The 11870-nt window shown below is 49.2% G+C and overlaps 1 protein-coding gene across 2 annotated transcripts in view; it reads right to left on the bottom strand.

Moving 5' to 3' along the window:
- The window catches only part of NRK (Nik related kinase), a 108240-nt gene extending 101206 nt beyond the window's left edge, over window positions 1-7034 (bottom strand). For both annotated transcript variants that reach the window (XM_067304218.1, XM_067304217.1), the window contains exons 1-2: window positions 6960-7034; window positions 2102-2167 (exon numbers count right to left, since the gene is read on the bottom strand). In XM_067304218.1, coding sequence (XP_067160319.1) covers window positions 2102-2167; window positions 6960-7016 — 123 coding nt within the window. In that variant the 5' untranslated portion in view covers window positions 7017-7034. The remainder of the gene's footprint in view (window positions 1-2101; window positions 2168-6959) is intronic.
- Window positions 7035-11870: the final 4836 nt, after the last annotated feature.

Genomic DNA, 11870 nt, shown 5'->3' on the forward strand with positions numbered 1-11870 from the left:
GTATTTGCAAACACACTGGAGCTTTGGACAGCACGAAAACTGTTCAAAACGGAGACCGAGCTGACCGCCTGCAGTTTGGAGGCCACACTTTGTATCTGCCCACATCAGCTGTCCTCATTTGCGTTCTTCAGCTGCAGGACTCACTGCCAAACTCCCGCAAAGAGCAGCTCCGGCCCCTAGGCAGGCCTCAGCAGAAGACCCTTCCTTCACTTACTGAACATGTTCATACGAACAAAGCCTTTGTTACAAGCACGCTTCCACAGAGCTAAGTTTGGCAGAGCCAGGGTTTCACACAGCCCATTCACCTCTCCATCACGCGAGCCGCTTGCGCCCAGCTCCCCCAGGAGCTCCCCAGATGCCTACAGCTCTGCGAGGCCCCATTGCTCAGTGCCTCGCTCGGGCGCTGCAGTGGCTGCAAGTGCAGGAGAACGATCAGAGGTTCAAACCACCCACTGTCCTGAGCTGTCAGACCCTGCTCTCCTCTATATACAGTGGAGAGTAGTCACAAGTTAAGCACATATGGAGAGCAACCCAACTGAGCCCGTGGGTATAATCTTTAATTTTGTCAACATTTCTTACACATTCTGACATCCAATATTCAAGTGAACCGCATGATCGCTCAAAACATTCTCTTTTGCAGCAGAGAAGCTGAACTATATTTTTCCTTCCTGTTTCTGGCATGATTAAGCAGCAGCTGATTCACCCTCAACATCCTTAAAAGATGTCTAGATTGAAAATTTTCCTCTCCCTATATGAAATAAATCCAGACATGAGGAAAAAAAAAAAAATGTTTCAGAGGCAGTTTGGGGAGTTTTAGGATCTTTCATCGGTGGAAATCTCTGTGATTCCACTGAAAACAACACCTCTAATGTTTACTGGCATCCAATCCGCTCATATGAACCCCCAAGTCTTTATTTTTAATTTAGCAATCCTGACCTCAGTATCTGAATGTCAGTCCCGCAAACAACACAGGCTTAATCACAGCAGCAAAGAGTTACATGAGAAAGATCCTGTTTCTGACATAAAAATAAATAAAAAAATGTAGTATGGGAAAGGAGAAAATAACATCTATCCTCTGAACTGCTTCAGCAGAGACTTTTCCAGTTTTTGAAAGAGTATCAATAGTTTCAAACAGGAACTTAAATGTGATCATAGCAGATCGGCCATGAGAAGACAAACACCGACAGGTAACAAGTGTATGCGAAAAGGATCCATGCATTGGAATCAGAGAAAGACAGTCCTCCTTCTGCATTAGTCCATGCATTAGGGGATCAATGCAGGAGCAGCCTGCATGGATATAAAGACACTCATTATGTAGGTGCTTGTCTACAGGGAGATTTGAGGGAGATTCAAGACCAGACAGCTCCCTCCGCTGCTGCCCTTCCAATGGGCCAGCGCTGCAGCCTTTTCCTTCCCATCTCCTTTCTCCGAACCGGAATAATGCATGCTCAGTTCCCTAGTTTATCATGTCTATTCTCCCTTCGTAGATCCTTCTTAAGAAAGGCTTTACAACAAAAGAACTCTTTTCTAGACTAGTTCTTACAACTTAAGGTGTGCATTGCACAATGTACACAACACGTCATGGCAGACGCAATGCTTTGCTGCTGTGATTTCTTGACTGGTAGGTCTGCTCTGGTATCACAGGGACAAACGTAATAATGGAAACCCAAAACTTCTTAGCATGCAGAGCATGGGTAATTCACACCTTTGTCTTGCAGAATACTGCTATTTTAGTCTAAATTGGGTACTCCACCCAATCCAGCCTAAATTTAGCTATCACTGATGTTAATTTGTGCCAGCCATCTATTAAATAATTTTGAAGTGAAAATAACCACAAGACAGAAGAAACAGGGCAAAGGGAAGTCAGTACAAGAGCCAACACAGTAATCTGACCTGCAGTAGCCAAGAGACACGAAAATGCATCAGAAGGAAGGGGCAAGAGTTTCTGAGTTGACACCATCTTGCACTGAACAGAAGAGACAGTGAGATAAAGCACACTGTTACTGGGACAGTATCTTCTGCTTCTTAAACAGTGCTCATTTTTGCTTCAGGAAAAAAGCTTTATCAAGAACAGCATCATAAATTAAAGACGCATCCAAACCTTATAGACTTGTCCATATGTCCCATTTCCAACAACCTGCACCAGTTCAAATATTCCTGCAGGGTCCTGCAAAAAGCAGAAGAAATAACATTACTTGCAGCAAAGCAACCACTTCATAAAGGAGCAGAACTGTTCACAATCAGAATGAAGATGTCTGTGGCACATCTCCTAATGATCTGTATTACAGACTAATGGGGGAACAACAACAACCAAACACAGTATACTATAAGCAACACATTGTTTTTAAAGTTTTCAGCCAAGTTGCTCAAAACTCTACAGAAAACAACCCAATGAAGATTTGGAACATGTCAATACTATCGATATGACAAATAAATGGAGATATGAGAAGAATATGGAGATTCAAGTAATACATGCAAGGTTCGCAATGCAACTTAATGGTAGAATAAGGAATAAAATCCAGGCTTCCTACGCCTTAAAACACTGAGCTAGTCTGAGCTGCTGTCCTCTGCTATGAAACACTTAGGATTAGTAACGTAACAAAGGAAAGAACTTAAACAATAAAATTGAAAAATATCATATAAAGCAGTTGAGCCTAATTACCTTACAAAAGGGAAATATATCATCCCAGGGGAATCATAGTACCAAACACAGGCTGAGAACGCTCAGTTGCCCTGTTTTGCAAACATAACAAGACGAATTTGACTGATGTACTCAAGCCTTGGCTTTGAACCCGAACTAGACTGCTGCTAATTTACACAAAAGATTCACATGTCAGGTGACCAGTGTAGCACATGAATCACACCAGCCTGACTGGTGTTTGGCATCAGTTGCACTAAGGCCAGCCACTGCAGCAGATGTCCTTCAACAACAACGAGCCCTTGCAGCTTCTCACGTATAGGAGGAACATTCTGCAGCGACGCATCGGCAAGTAAATGTTCGCTCCCGCATGAGTGAGTGCATTAAAAAAAATCAGTTGCTTCAGTTAAAACTCAGTTGGGAGATTTATATAAAAACATTAAGAACTCAAGAGACCAGTTTCTTGGTATCTGGCAGAGCCATTCATCAGTCCAGCTCATTTCTTGGGATGATATCATTGAGAGATTTATATAAAACATTATTAATTCCATGTGTCAGTTTTACCACATCTGTTTCAGCAATCTGTCATGTCAGTTGATATTTATTGGTATTGCTGAGGGATGCAACACAGACAAAAGTTCTTTATCTCAGAAGCACAGTATCTACAACCGTGGCTGGAAAACACCTTTTTTTAAGATGCAAAACTATTTGTCCATGCAAATACTATTTTAATTATATGTTATTCTTTTAATAAAAATATTGTGTTCCTCATATCTGATCTGGAAATTTTACCTAGGCAAAATAACCATGGAAATAGATGGGCTTTTCTCTGAGTAGATTCTGTCTTTATCAGTATGACTGTCATGATGAATGGGCAATCGTTTTCACTGTCAGAGTCACACAACACACATTTCCACACCGCCTTACTGACCAATTATTCAAAGCAACTCAAGTGGTACCAAAATGCAAGTCCTCCTGATATCCTCAAAGATCTAGTTTAGTCTCACTCTGAAGGTATTAATCAATTCATAATTTTTTTTCTTGACGTTAAAAGGGTTTTAATCTTATGCTTCCTGGACTGTCAACCTCACAAGATTTTTTTAATTATTATTTTTAAACCTAATTAACAATGCATTACCAGGTCAATTCGCTCACTTTTTGACCTGTGCACTGGCTAGTCTGTGTTATTTCTCTTCTGTCTCTTATTTTCAAGACAAAGTAGTAAGGCATGGCCTTCTAGACTTAGGCCCCAATTCCTCTTACACAAGAGGCAATCAGTGAGACTACTGGTGTACAGAGCTAGGCACAAGTGTAAGAGGGCTTGCAACACTGGCATCTTTGTAAATCCCTTTGCTTCCTTGCCACTTCTTCATTTTTTCATTTCCACTAGTCTTGGATACACACAAGCCATACTCGTTGCTTCAGCTCATCTGGCATCAGCAATAACCCACTGCCACTGCTGGTGCTAAGCAAGAAGTCAGATGGTTGCTGCAGACCTCTGACTCACATGCGACCTGCCCACCAAGCCGTGCCCTGGTTTGCAGGCCACTCACCGAACGGAGCTGCATCTCTCCGCAGAGCTCCTCTCTACAAGAGTCTCCGTGCAGAGATTATCCCGTATTCCCCTCCGGGGGCAACGCGAGCAGCCCCCCCACTGCCACACCTTCTGCTGCAGGGAGGAGCACCGAGGAGCTCAGAGGGCGCGCTGCACAGAGAAGTCTGGAGGAAGCTAAACTGCATTTCTAAATGAGTATGCTGCCACTGTCTCCTACACTCAAATATGCGCTCTGTCCTCACTCTTTTTCTCCAACCTCATCTATTTATGCAAATATAATAATTTCATGTGCCTCAAAAACAGCTTCCCTCTCTCCCTCCAACCAATTTCATTCTGATTTAGCATCCTAATAGCTTGTTTCTAAAGGCTTCAAATGCTTCTGGAAAAAAAACAAACAATTACCTAAATAAACATTAGCATTAACTTTAATAAAACTAAAATCCTACCCCTGTCCTTGCTAGCCAATTAGGCATTAATGTCTCAAGTCCCTGGAGCACTGACTACAGCCAATACGCTTGGCCCTCTCCCTCCTTTCAATCAGGACTCAATAGTGAACAGAGCCTGGCTGGAGCCATAAAAGATATTACTTTGGGCTCTGACTTTGGTCCTTGCACTGCCCTTGTTTGCTTGGATATCAGCACTGCATCCTCCACCAGCAAAGTCTTCACAGCGGGCCAACTTCTTAATTATCTTGGAGCTACACATCATCTTTGATGTAGTGCTTCCTCTCAGCTAACACTGAAGCCCCATGGTCCAGCTAACCCTTCGGCAGCCAGCTCCCGCCAAACTGCTAGGCTTCCTTTGACAGATGCCAAAATCCTGACCTGAACATTCATCACTTTAAGGTTAATTACTGTAATGGACTACACCATATGCTGGTCTTCTTGCTTTCCTGCAAGTCATCTGCAGCATACTCAAAAGGCAGCAGTGAGACTGCTGACCTGGAGGCACCCAGGCCACCTACATCTCCTCCGCCCAGCAGCATGGGAAACAGCGCATGCAGCAGGAGCCCAGCTGAAACACACCCTTCCAAACGGCTGAGCAAAACCCAAGGCAGGTGTTGAAAACACCAGCCCCACTACTCAGCCCCTGCCCCTCAGCACCTAACACAGCAACTGGAGACACTTTAACCACCTGGTTGCCCTGATGAGCCCAGACTCAGCAGGTCCATAATTATCACTGCTTTCCCCATTGGATCACCCAGGCCTGCCCAGGTAGCAAAGCAGCTCAGGGCTCCAGCAAGATGCTCCCCCCAGCACATGGGAGCCCAAACTGGCCCCTTCCATGATACAGGGCAGGGCATGGTGAGCCCCCCATTTGGAGGGGACAAGGCTGGCTCGCAGAGGTTGAGAGCGATCCCAGTCAGAGATGACCGCGCACCCTCGCTCCCCTGTTGGTTCAGACTTCCTCACCTCACCTAAAGCGCAGTATAAATGAGAAGTACCTTTCTTTATGTAATTTCTGTGGGGCCCAGCCCCACTTCTTCCTCACCCCCCTCCACTTCCCACTAAGCGTGAACCCCAGACTAAGGCCACAGACGTGTCAAGCAGACTTCCTCCGGACGGACGCATTTTTCCTTTCCCTGCCAAGGCTGAACCTTGCAACGCTCCAGAGCATCCGGGAGGTTTCTGCATTGTCCGCGGTTTGACGCAAAGCCTGCTGCCTGACTTGCAGAACTGTCCTTTTGCAAGCTTACACAGGCTTCTTATCATTTATTTAAGAAGATAAGATTCATCTGCTTTAGCTCTAAAGACCTTTCCTCATTTTATCTTACTCCTCTGAGTAAAACTAGCGGGTCTCGTGCCACCTTTTCAAACACGACTGACTGCTGCCGTTCTGTCTCTCGCTTTGGCTTGGAACACCCTCCTTGCCATATGATTTTTGCAAAAGTTTTTCCCACCCTCTTTTTCAGATATTTTTAGAAAGTAGCTTCTTTTGGTTTCCCTGTCTGGGGCTGACTGCATTTTGCCACAGCTGAACTCTTCCCTCTTCTTCTCTCCCTGCTTCCGGGGCTTTTTGCTCCAGAAAAAAATAGCTTTGGTCGGACTGGGTTGCTAAGTGGTCAGCTTCCACGTAAAAAAGCGAAGTGGAACTAAGGGGCATCATACACGATCTTATTAACTGTCTGCAGATGCAAAACACTAACAGGGTCGCTTTTAACATGCCCAAAATTGGACTACCTTAGAAACTGCAAGCCACAAGAGCATAATGCCAAAAATTCATAATAAACTAGGTGAATGATGACTTTTTTAGCTTTGCAAAAAAAAAAAAAAATCCCCACGCACATATTTTCACCTGGAAAATCCGTATTTCTTGTTTGCTTTCCCTCCACAGCTTCACAGGGCTCAAACCACTCTCAGTGAAGCCGGCAGAAATCCCGTACTATTTCGGGAGAGGAGGGGAGCGGGACGCTCCGGCGGCACCCGGCCGCGCGGGACCGCGCACCCCGCACGCCACGCGCGCAAACCCGGCCGCGCCGAAGCCTCGCCACCCCCGCGCGCAGCGCAGCGCAGCGCCGGCAGCGCCCCAGGGCGCGCTCCCCCCGCACCTGCGCGCCCGGCGCGCCCGGGCATCCCGCCGCCACGCGCGATCACGGGCCTCGCGGCAGCACGGCAGCGGCGCCGTCAGGAGGAAAACCGGGGCGGCGGAAAGCGGGGAGCCCTCTGCGCGCCCCGTCCGGGCGCCCCCGGGGCCGCGGACGAGGCGGCGGCGGCCGCGCAGCCCCGCGGACGAGGCGCGCCGCGGCGGCGCCCCGCAGCCCCTTACCCGCAGCGCCGCCAGGTCGATGCCGTCCAGGCTCCGCGCCGCGCAGTCCCGGGCCATGGCCGGCGCTCCGCAGCGGCGCGCGGAAGCGGCGCGGAGCCGAGGCCGCCGCCGCCGCCGCCGCCCCCGCGCGGGCCGGGCGCACCTCGCGGCCGCCCCGCCGAGCTAACGGTGCGCGCTCAGCCCGCGCCCCGCGGCGGGCGGCCCCGCGGCGGCGGGCGGCCGGGCATGCCCGGGAGGCGCTCCCGCTCCGCGCTCCCCGCTCCCGCTCCGCGCTCCGCGCTCAGCGCCCGGCACCGGCGCCCAGCGGCAACTTCGGCGGAGACATTTCCTCGGGAAAAGTTTGCAAGGAAGTGACGTGCCCGCCGGGGGGCTCGGCCGCGCCGCGCCGCGGGGCTCCGCGGAGGCGCCGGGGCCCGCGGGCACCTGCGCGGGGCGGCCCCGCGGCGGCGGCGGGCTGCGCCCCACGCGCGACCCTCCCACGCGCGGCGGCGCAGGACTCCCCCCCCCCCCGGTCCGCGGGGTACAGCTCGAGCCCGCGTGGCACCGCCGGCCCCACGCAGCCCTCCCCGGCGGGCGGGTTTTGACAGCTCGTCCCCGTTGCCACTTCGCGAACGCCACGGGGCAAACACTGGCCCTGCCTCCGATTTCCCTATTCGGTGCAATTTTCCATGGGCAAGCACAGCTCCCCATCCCGCATCCTCCGCCCCGCAGCCAAAAGCACGGCCTGGCTGCCCACCCCCTGCTTCATCCCCGTTTCCCTTCTCCACAGCTGCAGTCGGTTGCTCTAGAGTTAATAAAAGTCACTAAACAGAGCAAATGCAGGAAGACAGCTCGGGTTGCTTGCTTAAACCTCAGCAAAATTCAACTCGCCACAACTAAAAACTCCAGGCAGCGACATGGAGCGGATGGGGTGTTCGAAAGCCCCTGTTCCAGCCCAGGAGTTTCCTGCACTTCTCCCAGACGCTGCACAGGACTGAAAGGAATTGCATAAAAGGGTATTTCAAAAATAATTTTAAAAAAATCACATAAAGGATATAAATGAAAGGATATACTTCGGGTTTTATTTCTAAGAAAAACACATATAAAGACACCTTTGAGCTATGGCTTTTTATATGTCATAAAAGGATATCTCAGAGCCCTATAAAGACGATAGTCCGGGATTGTCCTCATTCCAAGTAACCAGAAACAAGCCGCCCCGGCCGGGAGCAGTCCCAGCCTCGCAGCCAGAGCAGGGCTCCCTGGGCGCAAGGAAAACCCTCCCGGGCAAACGGGCCCTGCGCCGCCATCCCATGCGCACGGGGAGCCGGCAGAGAAGCATCAGTTACACTGTGGAGCAGGATGGCAAAAAATACATTTGGCAAGGCTGCACTGAAGTGTTGCCGCTTGTTTAGAGAACGGGGCATGTTATTATAAACTCCACTGCCCATTACGGTCTTTTTTGCCCTGTAATTATGAGTGCAGAAAGAACATAATGTACAACTGTATTGTAGTGGGATGGAAGGGCTCATGGACAATTTTGGGCCTCATATTTAAAGACAAAAAGATCAATGGAAATACAGATTACGGAGATGAAGTCCTTAAACACTCCCCAGTGATCCTCAGAACTAGGAGCCTGGCCAGAACATTGTCCTCGCGCAGTAAAAGCGAGCAAAGGGGCCAAAATTCAGAATCAGTATTTTACAATCATAGACATGAAATCAAGTAAAAGTGGCCAAAGTGTTTTCAGTGCCTATTAGCACACCATGGCGAGTGCAATGCCAACAGCTGTGTGACAGAATGTTGTAATAAAGTCATTTGGCAATTTCCTTGAAAAGAAACACTGATGCGTCATTCGACTTCAAAAATACTCTTTTAAAATAGCCCATGCTGGGTGCATTAACTGCTAAAGTGGCCCCGGCTGTACGCTCCCCGTCCGTCTGTAGGCCGACATATTGATGCTCAGTGACGGATTTGAGGCTGGTTGCTGCATTAAAGCGCAAGGGTTTTTTTGAAGAACTAAACACACATAACGCAGCTATCCGTGACATCTGCAGAAGTCAGCACACAGTGAACACCCCCCCCCCCCAGCACCTCGCCACCGCCCACGCTCCCCGGGGCACCGGCTGGAAAATCCTGGCCCTCGCGTCACCTTCCCATCAGCCCAACGAAGTCAAACCACGGCGTCGCTGCCCATTATGGCCTTCCTGCCTCACATAAATCCATCACTAGCCTTTATGCTCCTGTTATTTCTCACAATCCCCCTTTATCTCTTCCCTAACCTTTGGGTTGTCCTTTGTCTCCTGCCACTTCCAGCTTCCTTCCTGCTTCCCCGTTGGGAACTGGCGTGAAACTCATGGTTCTTGTCCACCAAATACCCTCTCTCTCTCGCTCCTTCCTCCACCTTCACAGGATGCTTTGCTTAAATTAATCCTGCTTGCTTTGCTTACCTCCCTGGCCTAACCTTTCTGTGGGATATTTGTTTCTTTGTCAGATCCTTTCTTCGACAACAACGTCTTTGGGAGCGGGGAATGTTTTAACCCAACTTCACACAGCCGTTCACAAACACAGTGTTGCATAAGAGCTTTTATAAATGATTAGTGAGAATAGCAATAATTTACAGTCCTTCCTGTCTCCCTACACCAACCACTGAGCATGTGGAAGGACCTGATTCTGCTTTTGTTAAAGCTAAAAGCCACACTTGCGTTTATCGTGTAGCTGAAGACATTTCACAGACTGGTCCTGCAACCAAACCAACAATGGTCATTTTTCTGATTTCCATAAATAAAACCTCAGGAAGGAGCATTACTCCCTGGATTGTAACTCTTTGGGGCAGGACCACTGCTTGTTTGTTTGTTCCCTGCTTGCACAGCTCCTGTCACAACTCAGCACCATCTGATTGAAATCTGCACTGCACTGGTGCACAGAAAGGATTCGCGCAAGGTCCCTGTTAATGCCACCCTGCAAAGCTCCGTCACTCAGCCCAGAGTCAGGTTACTTTGACAGCAAGATATTGCAAAAGGGAGGTAATAGGCCAAAAATATCAGAATGACATTGCGGCAGCGGGGAGAAAACTAGTGGTTGCAAAGGAAAATCCAAATTAAAAGTCACTACAGTGCAATTCATTTGTATTGCTTTCCCATGGTACAAGCAAAGTGTGTGTGTGGGGGGAGTCGCTGCTCCCCCAGCGCCTGTGTGTAGCGGCTGCTGCTTGCACACCTGACGAGCACGGCTGCACAAACGCAGCACTTGTGCATGCATGTTGCTTCATTGCCACCCGGCAACAAGCTCCCCCCGCAAACGATAAGAAAGTCTGGTTTTAAAAGTATAACATGCCTTGCAATATTTGTGTAGGCCTATCTCAGGATATCTTTGCTACATGCTCTTATCACTGCTTTTCGTTGTCTTCTCTCCATTAAACCCCACTGCTGGTGAAGTTTCTGCGGCCAGAAGCCCGCTCCAGTCGCACCAGCACCTTTGCGGGCAGAGCGGTTCCTCGCTGCCGCCGCCAAGGAAGGTGGCCCACCTCTTGCCCCTAATGGCCTTGTGGGGCGACCAGAAGCAACAGCTGGTTTTGTCACTAATATTACAGCAGATCTGTTGAGGGCGAGAATACCACTTGCACGTGGTTACTTTTCAGAGCAGAACGAGGTTTACAAGCCCTGAGTTTTGTCACCGACCTGATGAGTGTTTCTGCAGAAGCAGAAGCTGCGCTCCACATCTCCGCTAATGCCTTGCGTGTCCTGCTTCTGCCCCAGGCCCCCCGCAGCCCCGCACAGATGGGGCGGTTGTGATACTGCTGCCTTGTCAAGCGGACTATCACACACTGCTACTGTGTGTGAAGCCGGGCACCAGAATAACTCCCAGGAATCAGGAAATTCAGTGTTTCAGCTCAAACTGCCATTTAAGACACTGAAGAAGCACATTCATCTATCTTATTAATAATAAAAAGTGCAAAGAATCCCTTAACACAAGTTCAATTAGAAAATTAAAAAAACACAACAGATAACTACATGCCGTTGCTAAGGCTTTCCTCTCCAACAGCTATAGGCAAACCACTGCAGCCAAATCCAGTGACCACAGACCTGAACATAAAAAAACCTTTCAAATACCTATCTGCATGCAGAGGATGTTTTGTGTCCGGAGGGAAGTGCACACACGAAGGGGGAAGAACTTCCTCTGTTTCAGCAAAGGAAATGCCATTGTGCCCAAGAAGCATGGGGCCGAGCCTCACCTCTTTTCTCGGCAGAAACTCCCCCAAACTCAGATTCGGGCCCCTAATAATGCTGCTACTACTAATTGCCACTGCCAGATGCGACACCCGGTAAAGGAAGAGAGTGTTTAAAGTTGAGGCTTGAATTGACACGCTGGCTTGCTTCTTTTAGCCTTATTTACGCTGGGCTCTTGGCTACAGGTGGGAGCAAATGTGAAGCTGGCAGAAAAATAATTAAAAAAAAAAAAAAGATAACCCACAACAGAACAGGATTTCCTGTTTGCAGGAAATATTCAGCTTCTTAAAATTTGGTTTCAGTCTGAATTAGACAAACTGACTCTTTGCAATATTTCTCAGCTCTCTGAACTGTAAACTCAGAGAAATTATCATTCAGAAAACACTTGGGCGCACAGAATCTTCTCCGTGAAATCGTACCCCTGATGCTGCTCCGGGAAATGGATGTTCCCATCACTTCCATGACTGCGGGAACAGCAAGGCTCCGCAGTTCATGCCACGTCGGCGGCTCCAGAGCCAGCCTCCCTCCAAGTCCTGCCCAGCACGTTCGGGATCCAAATTCCAGCTCTACATCAGGGAGCCTGGGAGCCCTGAAGCGCAAGTTAGGCTCCCTGCTATAGAGCGAGGAGGCAAATCCTGCTTTGAGCTTCTTGGCTTCCTGGCTCTCGGCTTTGTGGCCAAGAGCCAGAGCCCAGCCCCAGCATGCC

The sequence above is a fragment of the Apteryx mantelli genome, chromosome 13, assembly GCF_036417845.1.
Source record: "Apteryx mantelli isolate bAptMan1 chromosome 13, bAptMan1.hap1, whole genome shotgun sequence".
Lineage (NCBI taxonomy): Eukaryota > Metazoa > Chordata > Aves > Apterygiformes > Apterygidae > Apteryx > Apteryx mantelli.